The following is a 17,492-nucleotide window of genomic DNA, read 5'->3' on the forward strand; positions in this document are numbered from 1 at the left end:
TGGATGGGCCTTGGTGTTGCCTGTTGTCTTATGGCATCGCCATTAATTTCATAGGCTTTCTTAAGCAAGGAATACCCAGAGGTAGTTTTGTGAGCTCCTTCCTCTGAAATACATCCTACATTCTACAAATACATGAACCTAGCATTCATTGGCAATCTCCCATCCAAGTACTAACCAGAGCTGACCTGCTTATCTTCCAAAATCAAATAGGCTCTGGTGCTTTTAGAGTATTTAGGTCTTCTCCAGAACATGAGCACATTTAAATTAATTTCAAATAGCTCTACTAGGTACTGGATGTGCTTTACCAAGGATCATTTAAATAGGATTAATCTTGTGGTCACAAAGAGCTGGATTGAATTCTGCATGAGATCTTTTCTAACTTCTGCTTACGTTTCTTCCTAATCACAATGTATACCAGAAAGCTATCCAAATGCACATTATGCAGAAACTTGGGAAGGGGGTGGTTCAAAGAAAAAAATATATACAATTAACCAAGCGTAGCTGTTCACAAGGAAAGCAATAATTGCTCCAAGTTGCAGTTCCATCCAAACTGGTGCTCCAAGTACAGATACACTCCAGAGTGTATTCAGTACACCAGTTTGGAGTTCAGAATGCTTTAGTACATTTTTAGAAGGAGACATGTATAAACTTCCTAGAAATAGGATTGCTTCCCATTCTAAAAGCAGGACAGAGAGCAGGGAAGAAATTCCATGTGCATTTGCCTTCCCAGAGCCTGTTGCCAAGGCACTGCTTTTTTCCAAACTCTTTAGCCTTTTCAAAGGGTGTCTTAGCACACCCAGTGATGCATTTCCTTTCCCTTCACTATTCCAAGCATACAGCGACCATACAGATGGTGCACAAGAATGTCTCTGACTCTGACAGGCTTTTTTTTTTCAAAGCCACTGTGAATAACAGTTATTGTGACACTAATAAAGTGAGGTTTTGTTTGCTGAACAGCTGTGGCTATATTGTTCTTCAGGAGGAGGGTGATGGTGGTGGCCAAGCAGCCATTAAGCACATGGAATGTGCTTTCCTCTTTGGCTGGAAGTGACTTCATCTGCCTTGAAACACAGCCCTAGAAATCTGGTTTCCATGCAGGAGCACCTAAGCAAATGGCAGACATGTTAGTGTAACTCAGTGATTAGTACTTAATCCTCCCAAGAAGCAGAGTAGTTACACCAAGGGAGAAGGGGATGGTAGAACACTTATGTGCACAGCTTGCAAGGAAATTGGGTTAAGGCTTTGTCTGGGTTTCATCTACCCTGGGCTTAAACCACCACCAAGAACAGTAAGAAGGGAAATGGAAAGCTAACTCTGTGTGTGTGTGTGTGTGCACTTGCACATCTGTGTCCATTGTGAAAAGGAAAAAAGGCAGAATAGGGAGGAGGAGGAACTGTGGACAATTGTTCACTTGCAGGCAATTCAGTAAAAAACATTTTAAGAATTTTTAGAAAGGTATTACCAAGAAAGTGTGTGTTTGTGTGTGTGTAAGAGAAAAAGGGCACAGAAATTCATGTGAACTGCCAGAGACAGAAAATGCTAATCATTTCACAGTTATAACAGTTTGATACCACTTTAGCTGCTAAGGTTCTGTCCTCTGGAATCATGGTGTTTGCATTTTAGGGAGGAGTGTTTATAATTCTTCTGCTGCAAGATGAGGGATTCTGTTTGTCCCAGGCTGGGACCATTCAGATAATTGATAAATATGGGGCTATCCAGAACCATCACTGAGCTTGTGGCTTGCTGACTCGGGATTCTGTAGTCCAGAACATTAACTTTTCAGAACTCTGTTCCTTCATGAATTCTTTCAGTATGTGAAGGGGGGGGGGGGTGTTGAATCAGATGGTTGGTCCATCCCACAGAATCCTGTCTGTTCTCACTGGATGCTTCTTTCCAGAACATGATTTTCCTAAATGGAGATGTAGGGTGGAACATTTCCCAGAATAGACACATTTTCCAGTGCTTAATTTTTCCATGGAAAATTTTCCATTTGTATTTCAAATAAAATCATTGTTTCATAAAATTCATTAATCAGCATAATTAGTGAAGACTTTGGAGTGTGGTATGATTCTGTGCAGACAGAAAGAAGTCATTTTAGTCAAAGAATTGCTTGAAGTAATCAGTCTGGGTTCAGTCGGAAATTAAACTAAATAGTGCTAGTGATTCTGCGAACAGTGACAGTGACACTCCCTTAGATGCAGATGAGCTAAGAATCACAGCCTATCATGTACACTTTAGATGGATGTGCTAACTGTTTGCCATAGTTTTACTCCTCAAATTTAAACAAACAATGTAATAAGAGTGCATGTTGTTGGGAAAATGTAAAGACAAGTAGTCTAATAAAATTAATTTTCACATAAACTTTGAACTTCCTTGAATATGATATTTAAATGTTTGAAGCGTAAGTTAATATTTAGTGCTTAAATAAAGCACTGTTTATGCTGTATTTTTCCCTAAATAAGATATTTCAATTCAAATACTTATTAGTTCCTTTAAATATTAAAAAAAAACTGAAAATAAGGCAAACTTACTGAATCAGATCATACACTGTTTAAAACACTGGAAAATGCCATAATTGCCAATATGAATGATCCAAACTACTAGGAGAAGACAAATCATGCAGTTCCTTATTTCGTTAACACTTAGAAAGATGGACATGTTTCTACTGGCACTTGAAAGACAAAGAGTGTGATGGACAATCAGGTGTCAAATGGAAAGAGTTCCATAAATTGAAGTACACTTTCTAGAAAGTCCTGTGATAACTTAATGGACCACAATATTTTGGGTACCACAAGCAGAGCTTCTCAGTTGACCTTCAAACCTGGAAAGGTCAGTCCTGAAGAAGATGGTCCCTTAAGCATGTAGGTCCTGGTCTCTTTAGGGCTTTGTGCGCTGATGCTGAACACACTGAATTGTTGTTTTATTCATGTTTTATACTTGATTCTTTTGTTTTTGGAACTCTCTCTGTTGCTAACACCAATAAGCAATACAGTAATTTCAGTATGTAAAGTTATAAAATAGTACCAGTTAAAAACAGTCCAAACCAAAACAGCACCCAGTGGGTTGGCTCCAGAGAACTCTTTTAACTGGATAATGTGGCAGGTGGTAGGAATGCCAATTTTGCTTATTCCTAATCTTGCCTGTATATAAATAAACATTATTATTATTATTATTATTATTATTATTATTATTATTATTTATTAAATATATGCCCTGGAAAAGTGAAGAGGCCTTCTGAGCCATGTGTAAGGTTGTATTGTGGGGGAGGAATAAAGGAAGAAATAATGTAGGGGAAGGAATAATACACAAAAATCACCACCCTGCTACCTTTTCCCCAAAGGGGCTCACTTGAGTTTGGAAGAGGGGTAGTGTTTCATCCAATTCCAGAAGAATTAAATACAAGGAAAACTTTTTGAAAACCTACTCTTGCTAGTATATTGCTGGGATGGGGAGAGTGAGGTTATCATGCACATTTGTCAGGAAAACTTTAAAAATATAATTTCAGCTCTCTGCCTGAACAAAAACAGCAAATGTTCATTTGAGAAGGGGCTGGGATTAACAGCTAACATAAGAGTTTCTCACTACCACCTGAAGATTTGTCTTCTACTGGAAATGGATGTTCCAGGTGAGGTTATATTAAGGTTGCATGTTCCACTTCCCCAGATCTTGTTTTCTTGAAGTGGTTGTTTGATGTCTTGAAACGTCTTTCTTTTTTGTGTGTGTCAAGGATGAGAAAAAATTGTGAATATTTCTAAAATCTTTATCCATTCCTAACAAAGAGAAATGTAAACCTGTTGGGGAAGGCAGATAAAAGGTTTAAGAACATTTCTACTGAGGTTATTGAATCTATTTCCATAGGCATGTCATAGCTTCTTTACTGCTTGTACTACTAATGGAAGACACTCTTACAGTGCTAGGAAGACTGTAACTTTGATTTTTCAATATGTCAGCCCTTGACGCTGTTCCATAGCATTGGCCTGAGATGTTTTCTGCCTAAATAACTCTCCCCTCCTTCCCATATACAGAAGCTAAACAATATGCCAGTTGAATCTTATCACAGTGTGGCAATGGAATAGCTCTCTCCATCACGATTGAGGACAGCAGGATAGTTTAATTTGTGAGGCTGTGTAGTACTGTTGAAGAGAAAAGTCCATGGGATTCAGGATAGTGGAGTAAGTGTGTGTATGTGTGTTCATATATGCCACTGTCTCCCAGCATCTGGTGCTTGAACTGGTTTCCTCACTCCACCTAATGGTAGAGCTGGCCCTATGCTTCTGGAAGATCTCATGGTAGCTCTTGGCATTATCAGTGGGACACTTCTTCCTCCTCCTTTTGGATTCTGTATGATTATTTTTTTCTCCCCAGAAATAATTAAGTGATCTTCTTATCCAGTAGAACATTTTCAGTGATACCATCTTTACCTCTCCTTCCAAAATAATGCAGGATTGCAATCTGAAAACTGGAAAGGGGTAAGAGGAGATTAAAGAACCAGTATGGTGTAGTGGTTTGAGTGCTGGACTACAACTCTGGAGACCAGGCTTCAAATCCCTGCTTGGCCATGGAAACTCACTGGGTGACCTTGGGTATGTCTCTCTCAGCCTCAGAGGAAGGCAAAAGCAACCCCCCTCTAAACAAATCTTGCCAAGAAAACCCATGATAGGGTCTCCTTAGGGTCATCATAAGTTGTAAATGACTTGAAGACACACAACAAGAAGGAGAAATTGTAGCTGTTTTAATAGGAATAGTTATAGCAGGTGGATGCAAAAGGATTTAGGGCAGATATTGCAAAACATGTGGGAGTAAAATTAGGTACAAGTAAGTAGGTAGGACAACGATTCTCTTTAAGTGGAGGAAAAAATGACAAGTTGGATTTTAAGCTTTAACTTTATGTCCTGAGCATGCACAGAATATAGGTCATGGGATGTAGAAGAATGCTTGTATGTTATCAAAGGCCTTGCTTTTGGTCCTCCCCCCCCCCCCCCAGCTTATTTTTAAAATAAATAAATAAAATAAACACAACGTAGCATACAAGTGACCTAGGAGGCCAAGGAGGGCCCAGATTGTATGAGTTTCCATGTGTTTCAGCCAAAAGATTTATTTCCAATTTGTTATTCATAAGGGAAGAGTGCGAGATTGGGATGGGTCCTTTGAAGTGAAAAACAAAGTCTTCTATTCAGTCTTGGGGCTAATAGAATACACATGACACAGGCTTGGCATCACAGCCTGTTTTAAAAGCGCAGCTCTTGTCATCTTCTGCTTTCCAGTACTGGGAACGCTAGTGGGAATGGGTATTGCCCTGAAAGAAAAACAGAGCTAATTATTTCCTGCTGTCTTTAATGGTACGAACATGCCTGGAGCAATCAGACAGGGAATCATCAGAAAGAAACAGGATGACCAAATCTTTGTGTACTCGTAGTGATACCTAGTCAGCCTATTTATAATTTCAGAGCTAATTGAAACAAAAACTACTTTCGTTGCCAATTCCCTTATCCTGTAACTCAGAGGTGGGGAAGCAGTGACTCCCCCTGGTGTTGTTGTACTACAGTCCCCATCATTTCGCACCATTGACCAGGCTGATGGGAGTTGGAATCCAAACACCATAGGTTCCCTGCTCCTGCTTTAACTGCTTGAGTGTGTCTTTGTGTAAGCAGCATACTTATGGTTCCCAACAGTTGTACAATTGACCCTCCATATCCATGAATTCTGCATCCACAGATTCAACCACCCATGGCTTGAAAAAATATATATTAAAAAAAACCAACAACACCAAAAGCAAATCTGGGTTTTGCCATTTTTTTTATAAGAGACACCATTTTATATAATTGGGCTTGAGCATCCATGGATATTAGTATCCACAGACGGTCCTGGAAACAAACTCCAGCAGATACCAAGAGCCCATTGTACTGTTAATTGACTACCTAGTCCTCCCAAAGCGCAAGACCATTTTTCATTTATGCCTCAATAAATACATCAACCGTCCAAAAGAGATTAGGCTAGCTCCCTCTTTGTTGTCCTTCCAACTATAGGCGGAGGCTTCTGTTATTCAAGCAGATCTTTAGCAAATGACTGCCTGGTATGGTCATTTAATCAAAATATTAATATTTGAATATTAATACCTTTTAATATGTTGGTATTTATTATTATTAGTGTTTTTACCTGTTTTAATTGGTGTTTTAATAGTTAAATGGACGTAATTTATAATTGTTGATGTATAATTCATCCTGGGTTTTTGAGGTTTTTTTGGAACCTTTTTAATCATCTCATAAACCACCTTCCTGATAGCCCTAGGATGGTGTAGTACTTTGAACACTGGACTAGGACTCTGGAGAGCAGGGTTTGGATCCCTACTTGGCCATGGAAATCCATTGGACAAGCCACATTTTCTCAGCCTCAGAGGAAGGAAATCCCCCTCCGAACAAACAAGTGATTTGTGATAGGTTTGCCTTAGAATCACCATAAGTTGGAAAGACGTGAAAGCATGCAATAACAACAACAGCAACAACTTCCGTTGACATCATGTCTCAAATGTTATTAGTTGAGATTGTTAGTGGATCCTCCAAGATCCTCCTCCAGACTCATGCCATGAAAACCTTGTGATAGGTTGCCTCAGAGTCACCATATGTCATCAGCAAAGGTGATGACAAAACTACCTTGAAACCTAACCCTGGGAGAATGGTGGGTTACAAACCAAATAATAAATATGATCTGATTATGTTTTTTCCATACAAATGTTTTTTTATAACATTTATCTTGTTTGTGATTCTTTTCCACATTTCATTGATGCGCAGACCTATGCTAGTAAGAGGCCAGGACAGTACAGGGTTATCCAGTGCTGCTCCCTGAGTGGTGTTGGTCTTGATCACATTCCTCAGGGCCACCCACTGCGTGTATTTTATGTCACCAGTTCAATACAATAGACCCTCACTGTTTTCAGTATTAGCATTCTGCTACTTACGTGAGCGGTTGCTTGGAATTTATTTATGACAAAGCCGTATTTGTTACTGTGATGATTGCTGTGCTTTGCTATCCTAATAATGGTCCTAACATTAAGTAGGATGATGCAGCTTTTCAAGCAACATTTCAAGGATACTATCTATTGGGACAATTGTTATTAACATTACAGCAATTAAGAGGGATATTGTTTGGATTTTCCATCTCAAAGTCTAATCTCAGCAAGAGGATTTGTGTGTGTGTGTGTGTATGTGTATGATAGTATACATTTTTCAACACTTCCAAACCACCAGTGGCTAGTACTGACTGAAGAGGGTGGGCTGATGTGCATTTTTCTTCTTGCTTCCAGCTACATTTGTGTCCTGTGCCGAGCAGCAGGACCGGTCCTGTGGCCTTCAAGGAGAACTGGAAGATCTTAGGCTGCATTTTCACTGCAGAAATAATGCAGTTTGACACAACAGAAAATACTGTAGGTCCAACTCTACCAGCGAACATGCTCCTATAAGTGAAACTAGGCATACTAGGGGTGAAGGGATTCACTAAGTCTGCATCTGCACTGCAGTATCAATGCACCACTTTAACTACTATGATACCCTTTTAACTACTGTGACTCAGTGCTGTCGAATTCTGGGATTTGTAATTTGTTGTGGCACGAGAGCTCTCTAATAGAGAAAGCTAAATATCTCACAAAACTGCAGCCCCTAGAGTTCCATAACATGGAGCCATGACAATCAAAGTAGTGTCAAACTTTATTTCCACAGTGTAGATGCAGGCTCAGATTCAGTGAATCCCTTCACCCCAGTATGCCCAGTTTCACTGATAGGAACATCTTCACTGGTAGAATTGGACCTACAGTTTTTTCTGCAGATGTAATTGTGGTCTCCAGAGTGGTTGCTCCCTGTCAGCGAAACTCCTTTCACACAAGCATCTGTCTCATCTTAAACCTGCTCCTCAGCTAATAGAGATGAGATTAGGATTGCTTTCTCAGATCCAAAACATACTACAGAAATAATCTAGTTTGAGACCACTTTAACTGCCCTAGTTCAGTGCTAAGGAATCCTGGGAACTATAGTTTTGTGAGACTTATCAGTCAGAGTGCTCTGGTGCCACAATATACTGTGATGGGTTACAGACCGCCTGTTTGGGGTGGCCTGGACCCGCCCCTTTCCTTGCTGTATCGGGGCCTCAGCTGCCAGACCGGCAGCCTCCGAGGCCCCAATCCGCCGCTTTGCAGGCCGCGGGGAAGCAGCAAAAGGCCGCTTCCCCAAGGCCTGGAAAGGGGTGTCCTTGGGGCTTCAAGCCCCAAGGACACCCGGCGACGGCGGGGAGGAGGAGAAAGGGGCCGCTTGGCCCCTTTCTCCTCTGTGTCGCTGGGCGCAGCCATGTAAAGGCTGCGCCCAGCGACGCAAACCCCAGAAGGAGCTCCGTTTCAGAGCTCCTTCTTGCACCGCGGAAAGGGCGCTCTAGGCACCCTCGCGCGGTGCAAAGACGTCACGCCTGCACCGCCTCGTTTGGAGGCGGCGTGGTCGTGACGTCGTAATGGCGGCGGCCGTGTGGAACAGCCGCCGCTATTTTGTATGGACTGGGTCTGTACTAGGGTTAGGGGCGTCAGGAAGTGACGCCCCTTTCTAACCCTAATACGGACCCAGTCCGTATTTTCAGGCCCGTCTGTAACGGGCCTGTATTTCCAGGATTCCCTAGCACTGAGCCAGAGTAGCTAATGTGGTCTCAAACTGGATTATTTCTGCAGTGTGTTTTGGACCTCGGTCACCAAAATGTCTTAGGCCTTCTTTGGTAGCAATTACATGAGGATGTTTTATGTGACTTCATATGCATGTTCCTAGTGCATAGTTTACCAACAGGAAAAGAACCAAAGGCAAGTAGTGGTAGTTTTCATTTCCAGTAGGAAGTAGATCAGTAAAAACTCCACAAACTTTCAGAACTCCAACATAATTATGTCCAGCAAAAAAAGTATTATGAGTGGTGACAAAACTGGAAACAGATCTTACAGGTGCCTTTTGCTTCCTGTTTACAATTGTGTATAAAAGAAACATGTTGCTGAACTCAGGTTATTTTGACTTTCATAAGTTTGAAAACACTTCAGATACTGGGAACAAATACATTTCTTCCAAAATAGAGACATCCAAAGTGGTTCAAAAACTCAAGGACATTCAAATGTAAAAGAACATTAAAGCCTAACAATCATACTCAGTATACCAATGAAAATATGGACTCAAGTTCAATTTGTGAGAGGGAATCTCAGCAATGAATGGAAAGGCCTTGCTTTGGGCTTTCATATACAGCCAAGTGGAATACAGCTGAGTTATCATACCATGCAGCAACCTGTATGTTGGGTATTATTATTATTGTTGTTGTTGTTATTCTACTGAAGTATCTATGTATACTTGTGTCTGAGAGTAGATTTCATTTCTCTTGTTTTTCATTTCTTTTCATGAGTTAGAACGTTCGAGTTAGACTTTAAAATGACAAGGAGATTTCTTATTTAGTGAATGGAATGTTCATACAGGGAAAATAGTGCTGTAAGTTTGGTTGACAAGTTTGGTTCCCAGGCATTGCGTGATTATCATTTGCTATTTGATGTTCTTTTTTGTTGCCTGTTTTACTGAACCATTTCCTGTATTGCTATGTATTTTATATGTATTATCCTATTATTTCTTTGATTGTACGCCATAGGCAGGTTTACTCTTACATATTTATTGTTTTCATGTACAGCGCTGGGCAAATCTACAGCACTATATAAATTGATGATGATGATGATGATGATGATGATGATGATGATGATGACAAGTATCCCCCATGTGGGACTGTTTGGAAAAGTTTAAAAGTAATTTTGTGGTTGTTGCATGCCTTCAAATCATTTCTGACTTAATGACAACTCTAAGGTGAACCTATTAAGAGGTTTTCTTGACAGGCTTTGTTCAGAGGGGATTTGGCATTGCCTTCTTCTTTGCCTGAGAGAGCGTGACTTCCACAAGGTCACCCAGTGGGTTTCTGTGGTTGAGCAGGATTTTGAACCCTAGTCTCTCAGAGTCCTAGTGCAACACTCAGAATATTAAACCACTCTAGCTCTCTTAAAAGTCATTAGAAGTGCTTATATGGCAGAGGACCTTACCATCTGTGGTTGCTTAGCAAGACTTCCAGACTGGGAGGTGGGGAGGTGTCTTGCTTGTCAAGTGTGTAAAATGTGTAGGTTACAAAGGAATTATATGGATGACTAGGTTGATCCATATTTTTCCAAACATCACGTAGTGACCTGTTAATAATGAACAGAAGCAACAAAGTCCTGAGAAATTAAAGTTGCATAAAATTCTTCTCCTTGTTTTGAGAGTTTCCCTCCTCGCACACACTCCTTCCTGCCACATACTCCCAGTTGTGTTGTGTTTGCATAGAATCCATAGCATGGGGGAACAATATGCAGCCCAGGGATGTTCATGTAAGTAGGGAGCTAAAGAGGACAGAAGTAAGACAGATGAGAGGTGAAATAAAAGGAGGGAGAGGCCAAATGGTTGGAATGGGGTTCGGGAAGGAAGTCTTCTGCAAGCAATCTGTTGTCACCTCTAAGAATAACACGACGAGGGAAGAGTGAAAGAGAGACTGGCGCGCAGAAAGATGTTGGGAGACAGACAAGGGGACGGGAGGTAAAGAGAGTGACAGAAAAGAAAGTAGAAAAAAGAGGGGGGAAATAAAACAGGGTTGGCAGAAGAACTATGAGAAAGGGAAGTGGTCTTCTAGACTCTGCCCATGCCCACTACCATCGCCAGCATAGTTCCTACGGTTACCCAAGAACAGTGCAACTGAAACTGATGATCCGTGGACCACTGCTGGTTTATGAGCTTTTGGCTACTGGAACACAGTGGATTTCTAATAACGAAAGAAACAATTGTACTTATAGTGGTACAGTTGGCCCTTCATATCCAAGAATTCTTTATCCATGGATTCCACCATTCATGGCTTGAAAATATTCAAAAAATATATAAATTCCCAAACGCAAACCTTGATTTTGCCATTTTATATAAGGGGCACCATTTTACTGTGTAATGGGACTTGCACAGATACCGAGAGGCCACTGTACTGATCCCTGGTATGTATGTATGTATGTGTGTATATATATATATATATATATATATATATATATATATATATATATATCTCCCAAGTGTGTGTGTGTGTGTGTGTTTACACACACACACAGTATATATCCCTGAAAGTTTCCAGTTTATTCTGTAGGTATAGAATGATGGTTGGGTCATCTCCTCCTCCCTTCTAAGACATAGGTAGATACTGAGATGGGGTTGATGTAAGTTGACAGAAAGTCCATACGATATTTATTTAAGTAGAGTATTTATACCCCACTCTTCAGTCACAAAGGTGCTCAGAGTGGCTTACAAATGGTTAATTAGAATGCTATTGGATGCTGTAACTCCCAGCATTCCTTGACACCATTGGCTGTGTTGGCTCCAGTTGTTGGGAGCTGAAGTCCAGCAGATATCCAGAAGGCCAGTTGGTTCCCACCCCCCTGCTTTAGTTGATGCTTTTATCCTTTCTCTTGTGCACATTACAGTTTGAACCTCCTGATGAAACAGAGAGCTGGAAGGGAATGTATTAGGTCATCCTTGTTCAGTCTTTGCCAACACAGGATTATTCCCCGTGGTATGTTCTCAAGTGCTGCCTTCTCCAGTCTATTTTTAAATGATCCCGTTAGTAGGGCTTTCCCTGCTCCCCTGGGGAAGGCAGCACCGTAATTAAATTGGCCTCACTGCAAGGGGATTTTATTATTTCCTGTTGGCCAGCTTCAACTTTCCTTTGGCCTTGGTCTTTTGACCTGATTTGAGTTTTGTTGCACAGAAGAGTTTTCTGTTGTTCATGGTTTTTGCACCCCTCTTGCAAGGACTGAACATGGTCAGGGGGTCCGAGTGCTGTAAGTCAACCAGTCAAAGCTTGTACAGCCATCCTCCAACATGGTGCACTTTCATGGTGTACTCCAGTCCTCATCATCCCTTGATCATTGATCATACTAGCTGCAGTTATGGGAAATGTAGCCAAAAAGTTCTTGCCCGCATCACCTTGTGGCAATCTAGTCTAATGAACACAGTCTAGGACATGGGCCTTAGCCTAAAGGTGAATGCAGACATACCTCCCTTTGGGCTGTGGAGTGAACTCTACTTCACCCTGTAATTGCCTTTTCTACTGACATGAGCCTCCAATATGGATTTTCATCCCTCCACCTTTGCTGTGAAGCATGCTTTTGGCTTCATAAAAACATTTTCTTTTTAGCCAACTGGCATGATTAATATTTACTCAGCATCTTTTAAAAAAAGAAAACAAGGAAAAGTATTTAACCATCCCTGGAAACATTGCCTTTTGAGATACTCACAAGTGTTGGTTGTCCCATTCTCTTTGTAAATGTCAGGGCAGTGGGAAGAGGGAGGGGGCTTCATGATTTTCAGAAGGAACAGCCAACAAAACTCCAAACAGCTTTCAGTTTGGACATTTGAACTTGTGTCCAAAATGTGAGTGAGGTGAAGAGCACACTGATGGGATTTTTGTTTGGATTTGTTAAATGGCCAACACAGCTATCCCTGCATGTTTTCTGTGAAGAGCACAGTAATGGTTTCCCTGCTCCAGACATCTGTGTGTATTTCTACACAGTTTAAGCTGGGCTCAAATCTCAGCTCAGCCAAAAAGTTACAGTCTTCTTAATTAATTAATTAATTCCTGCCCATAGTTTAATGGATGCAAAATGGAAATATTTGTGACCTGCGTCATCGCCATCAAGACCCTTCTTTGTGGTGGCTGTGTGGTCTCCTTTGGTTTGTGATTGGCCATTCAAGTGTTGGAAATGTTTTCCAAAGTTGCTCATCATAGCTTTCGGACACAGTTTCTCGTCCTGGAGCCATGTGGAAGCAGTCCTTTGGAAATGGTTTAGTTTGGCATGCACATATGGATTGGAAATCACTGCTGATATTTTTCCAGTGTTCTTTGTAATTTTGAATGCTTTATCTTCCCAAGAGGAAGAAAGATCTAGGCAGTATCTGCAAATCTGCATTTCTCCAGACTGGAAGGAAGACTTGACTTACAAATAAGTCTATAGTCTTTTGGTTGCTTTTATCTTTCCTAAACCGTCTACTTTTTTTGTAGCACATGAGGTCCTTTGGGTCTGGGTGGGAGGGAGAGGCAATGGGGTTTGAAAATGCCACAAAAATAGCTCTTCCTAAACTTTTGTCTTTGCTAACTAACAAGTTGGAAATGGGGCAGATACTAACCTCCCCTCCCCTCCTATCTCTTTAAACACAGGATTTCTGGTCATGGAAGCAAGGACACGTGGTCGATTCTTGGCAGTCTGCAGTCTGTGGAGCTTTTGCAGGTGCAAAGGATTATATGTTATCCTGGGAAATACTAAAGAAGAAAGGAGGGGAGGAGGGGGAAATGTGCAAATCTATTAAAGCTAGGAGCTGGGTAGCATTCTTTTGTAATTCCAGTTTGTTTAGAGCAAAGAAAACGGATCTTGCTTTGTGGAAATGGGGGTGGCAGGGGGAAAGAGGAAGAAAAAGGGAAGAGAAGGGAAACTAGGCAAGGGTGTCTGTTTGAAAGACAGCCAATTTGTTTTGGACAAATTTGTGTTATTGAACAAACAGGCCCTGTCACTCAAGCTCTAGGATTATCCGGAGGTTCAGTTGTAAAACTCTCTGCAAGAAGAGAGAGACCACGTTTGGGTGCAGGTTTGTGCAGCTGTCTGCCCTGAGCTCCTCTTGAGGGCTTTCAATAAGGGCCCATGATTCACTGTTCATGTGACAGTTCTGACAGCACTCTAGATTAAGTAGAGTCAGGAGAACAGAATGTCTAAATGTAGCAGCCTCCAGGCGGAAACTTTCCATGGAGGAGAACCGGAGGCTGAAACATCTGGGCAGTCTCTGGACACTATCCCTGGAATGAAGAGTGGCAGGACGTGCTCTCAGATGATTTATTGCAAAACAAGCTGGAAGTTAATTGAATTCTTAAAGAGCCACCTTGCCTTATTATAACAGCCTGCTTTAAAATAATTTCCTTTAAGATGTCACAAGTGGCTCATCCCACACATCTGACAAGGAGCAGGGAGTGGGGCAGAACTTAATGGTCTGATAGAAATCTCAGGTTAGTGGCAGCTAAGGATGGAGTAGCAAAAGCATTTTTCCAGAAGGAAGTGGAAATGACATGTAAGGTTCTACAGCAATCATGGAGAAAAGCGATTTGTGAATAGGAATAGCAATGGTAGTTATGGATCACCTCCTCACTCCGCACCCCAAGTAAATTTAATCCTTTTTAAAGGTTAGACTACTTTTTAAAATAAGAGCCAAGAGGGGTTTTCCTCCTGAGTATGTACTGATACAGTGCAAGTGGAAAGGAATTTTTAAGAGACCATTTAAATGTTCAGGAAGCTTACTTGTCCAACTTACTATAATATGTGGTTTGTTGTTGTCTGTTGCCTTAAATTCACTTCTTACTTATGGTAACGCTAAGGCAAATTCATCATAGGGTTGTCTTGGCAGATTTCTTCAGAGGCTGTTTGCTATTGTCATCCTCTGAGGGTGTGAGAGTGTGATTTGCCCAAGGTCACCCAGTGGATTTCCACAGCCCAGCTAGGATTCGAACTCTGGTCTACCAGTGTCCTAGTCCAGCACTCAAACCACTACACCACACTGGATCTCATACATGGGATAACATATTCTAATACTGTATATTCTTTACTTTATTTTAGGGGTGGAGAATATAGTTCTCCACCTCTTGTAGGACTTCTGCTTCCATCATCTCTTATCATTGTCTGAAGTGGTTTGCCTTGATAGAAGTTGCAGTGTACCAACATCTTGAAGTTATAAATTGCCCTCTTTAGTTAGAAGGATAGCCTATTGAAATTAATAGACTGTTTTTTGTATAAATGTGTTTAACATGACAGTCTCTGTGCTTGACATCCAACCAACCACTTACCTCTTTATTCTTCTTCTTGAAGAGTGTTGTTACCTATAATTGCCATAGACTAGAATCATTTGGGGCATTTTGTTGTGTGCCTACAAGTCATTTCTGACTTATGGCAAACTTAAGGTAAACCCATCACTGTTTTTTTTTTTTTTTTTTTTTTTTTTTGGCAAGATTTCTTCAGAGGGTGTTCGCTGTGGTCTTCCTTTGTAGATGAGAGAATGTAACTTGCCCAAGTTCACCCAGTGGGTTTCCATGGCTGAACAGGGATCTGAACCCTGGTCTCCAGAATAGTAATCCCATGCTCAAACCATGGCACCATGCTGGCTTTCTTGAGACATTATACTAACACATAGTTGTGCAAGAAGGTGCATTGTCTCAGGGGTTTTGAAAGTGCAGCCACTTCTTCTCCATGCACACACACAGCCCTCTCTCTCACTTTTGTCTGAGCAGGTGAGAAACTCAGGCCTGTTACGGACTGCCAAAATAAAGCTGCTTCAGGTCTCTTTGGAGGTATGCTATTTAAATGATGCATGGGTCCTAAGAGTCTGGAGGTCGCGCCAAAGCCACACTCCATTCTTAAACACTGGAGTGCAGCTTTGGCGCAGCTTCCGGGTTCTTAGGATGCATACATCATTTAAACAGCATACCTCCAAAGAGACCCGAAGCAGCTTTATTTTGGCAGTCTGTAACAGGCCTCATTGACCATTACTCAGTGTGTGAGCTTAAACTCTTGGCACTTGCTACACAATTGGTTGTACAACTGTGGGATCCAGGAAAACTGCACACACATATGTATATGCTGTTCTAAGCATCTAGAATACATCAGTCATGTTCGTTGATACCTTAGCCTTGTTTTTGCCATCACCTGCTTCTTCATTCGTAACTCCTTACATTCTTTCAGGGAATTCATTTTACACAATACTGAACTTCGTCTTAGGTGTTCCTGCCCAGTACAACCTTTCCCCTTCCTGTCCCTTCATCTGCATTTGAAAATGGCCCTGAAAATGTTAATCTTCCATTTATATTCCAAGAAGCCACTTGTTTTGTTGTTATTTGAAATCAAGGAAGCTTAGACTTATCATGACTCTGAATAAGAGACCTCCAGGGTCCCAATGTTCAACAGCCCTGCTCAGGACTTGCAGATTCAGAGGCATGGCTTCCTTGACTGAGTCTATCCACCTGTGATATGGAATTGTCTTTCACTTTACTATTTTTCATTTTTATAATTTTTTCAAGTGAGACATGCCATCTCATGATATGCCCAAAGTATGATTGCCTCAATTTAGTCATGTGGAATTTTAGTGAAAGTTCAAGCTTGATTTGCTCTACCCAATTTTCAAAATATCATTATGCCTTAACTGTTCATTTATAGTTTTAATTGAAATATGTGCAAACAAGGATGGTGAAATATATATATAGGTTCTATCCATGCTTTTCTAAACCAGCACCCTCCACATGTGTTGGACTAACATGGTTTGGGTCCAGGTTACCTACAGGATCGCCTCCTCCCATATAATCCATCCCATACGCTCAGGCCCTCTGACAGACATTTACTTCATTCAGCCAGGACTAAGTTGACAACTGTCAGCCAGAGGACTTTTTCTTCAATTGCCCCTATGTGGAATGACCTGCCAGAAGAGCTTGGACAGTTGAATATGCTGACTGAGTTTAAAAGAGCATTAAAAACCAGTCTCTTCTAGCAGGCGTATCCTGGTGATTTTAAATTGTGAATTTTAAATGTTGAATTTTCAACGTGGATTGTTTTAATATGCATGCATCTTATTTGCCCCCTTAAATTGATGTGTGTTTTAACTGATGTCTTTTAAATGATGTTGTTTGTCTGTTATTTGTTATTGTTCCCCATCTCAATCCATGGGAAGAGGTGGATAAAAGTAAGGGTAAAGGTAGTCCCTTGACATGGATGTCTAGTTGTAACCGACTGTAGGGGGTGGTGCTCATCTCCGTTACTAAGCCAAAGAGCCAGCATTGTCTGAAGACAACTCTGGTAGTCATGTGGCCAGCATGAATGCATTGAATGCTGTTACCTTCCCACCCAAGTGGTGCTTATTTATCTATTTGCATTTGCATGCTTTCGAACTACTAGGTTGGCAGAAGCTGGGTCTACTGACAGGAGCTCATCATGCAGCACTCGCGCCTCAAACTGCCAACCTTCTAATCTGATTGTCAGAATTGGTGCCTTAACTATTAAGCCACCGCATCCCATAAGAAACAACAACAACAACAACAACAACGATATCCCTTCATCCCCAGACAGCTTCTCAAGGGTTCCAAGCTTTGGACATGATATGCATATATTCAACTCTGTGGCATATAAGCAGTCTGGAATGACTGTCTGTTATAAATATGTAAAGTCCAATTTAAGACAATAGATTTGAATAATCTGGGGGGGAGAGTAATGCCCCACAGGCCCAACTATGGTGTGAGCTTTAATTTTTAATACACTGTGTGTAAGGTTGTTGCTGCATTACACAAATGTATCAATTTCATACCACTTTAATTGACACAGCTCCTTCCTAAGGTCTCTTGGGAACTGTAGTTTGGTGAAG

The 17,492-nt window shown here is 41.1% G+C and overlaps 1 protein-coding gene across 2 annotated transcripts in view; it reads left to right on the forward strand.

Moving 5' to 3' along the window:
- LOC149321299 (mitochondrial S-adenosylmethionine carrier protein-like) overlaps positions 1-17,492 on the forward strand; it is a 180,788-nt gene that overhangs the window by 122,868 nt on the left and 40,428 nt on the right. For both annotated transcript variants that reach the window (XM_089519193.1, XM_089519200.1), the window contains exon 7: positions 13,267-13,336. In XM_089519193.1, coding sequence (XP_089375319.1) covers positions 13,267-13,336 — 70 coding nt within the window. The remainder of the gene's footprint in view (positions 1-13,266; positions 13,337-17,492) is intronic.

This window comes from Sceloporus occidentalis, unplaced genomic scaffold, assembly GCF_023333645.1.
Source record: "Sceloporus occidentalis isolate IW3139 unplaced genomic scaffold, rSceOcc1.0.p SCAF_1, whole genome shotgun sequence".
Taxonomy (NCBI): Eukaryota; Metazoa; Chordata; class Lepidosauria; order Squamata; family Phrynosomatidae; genus Sceloporus; species Sceloporus occidentalis.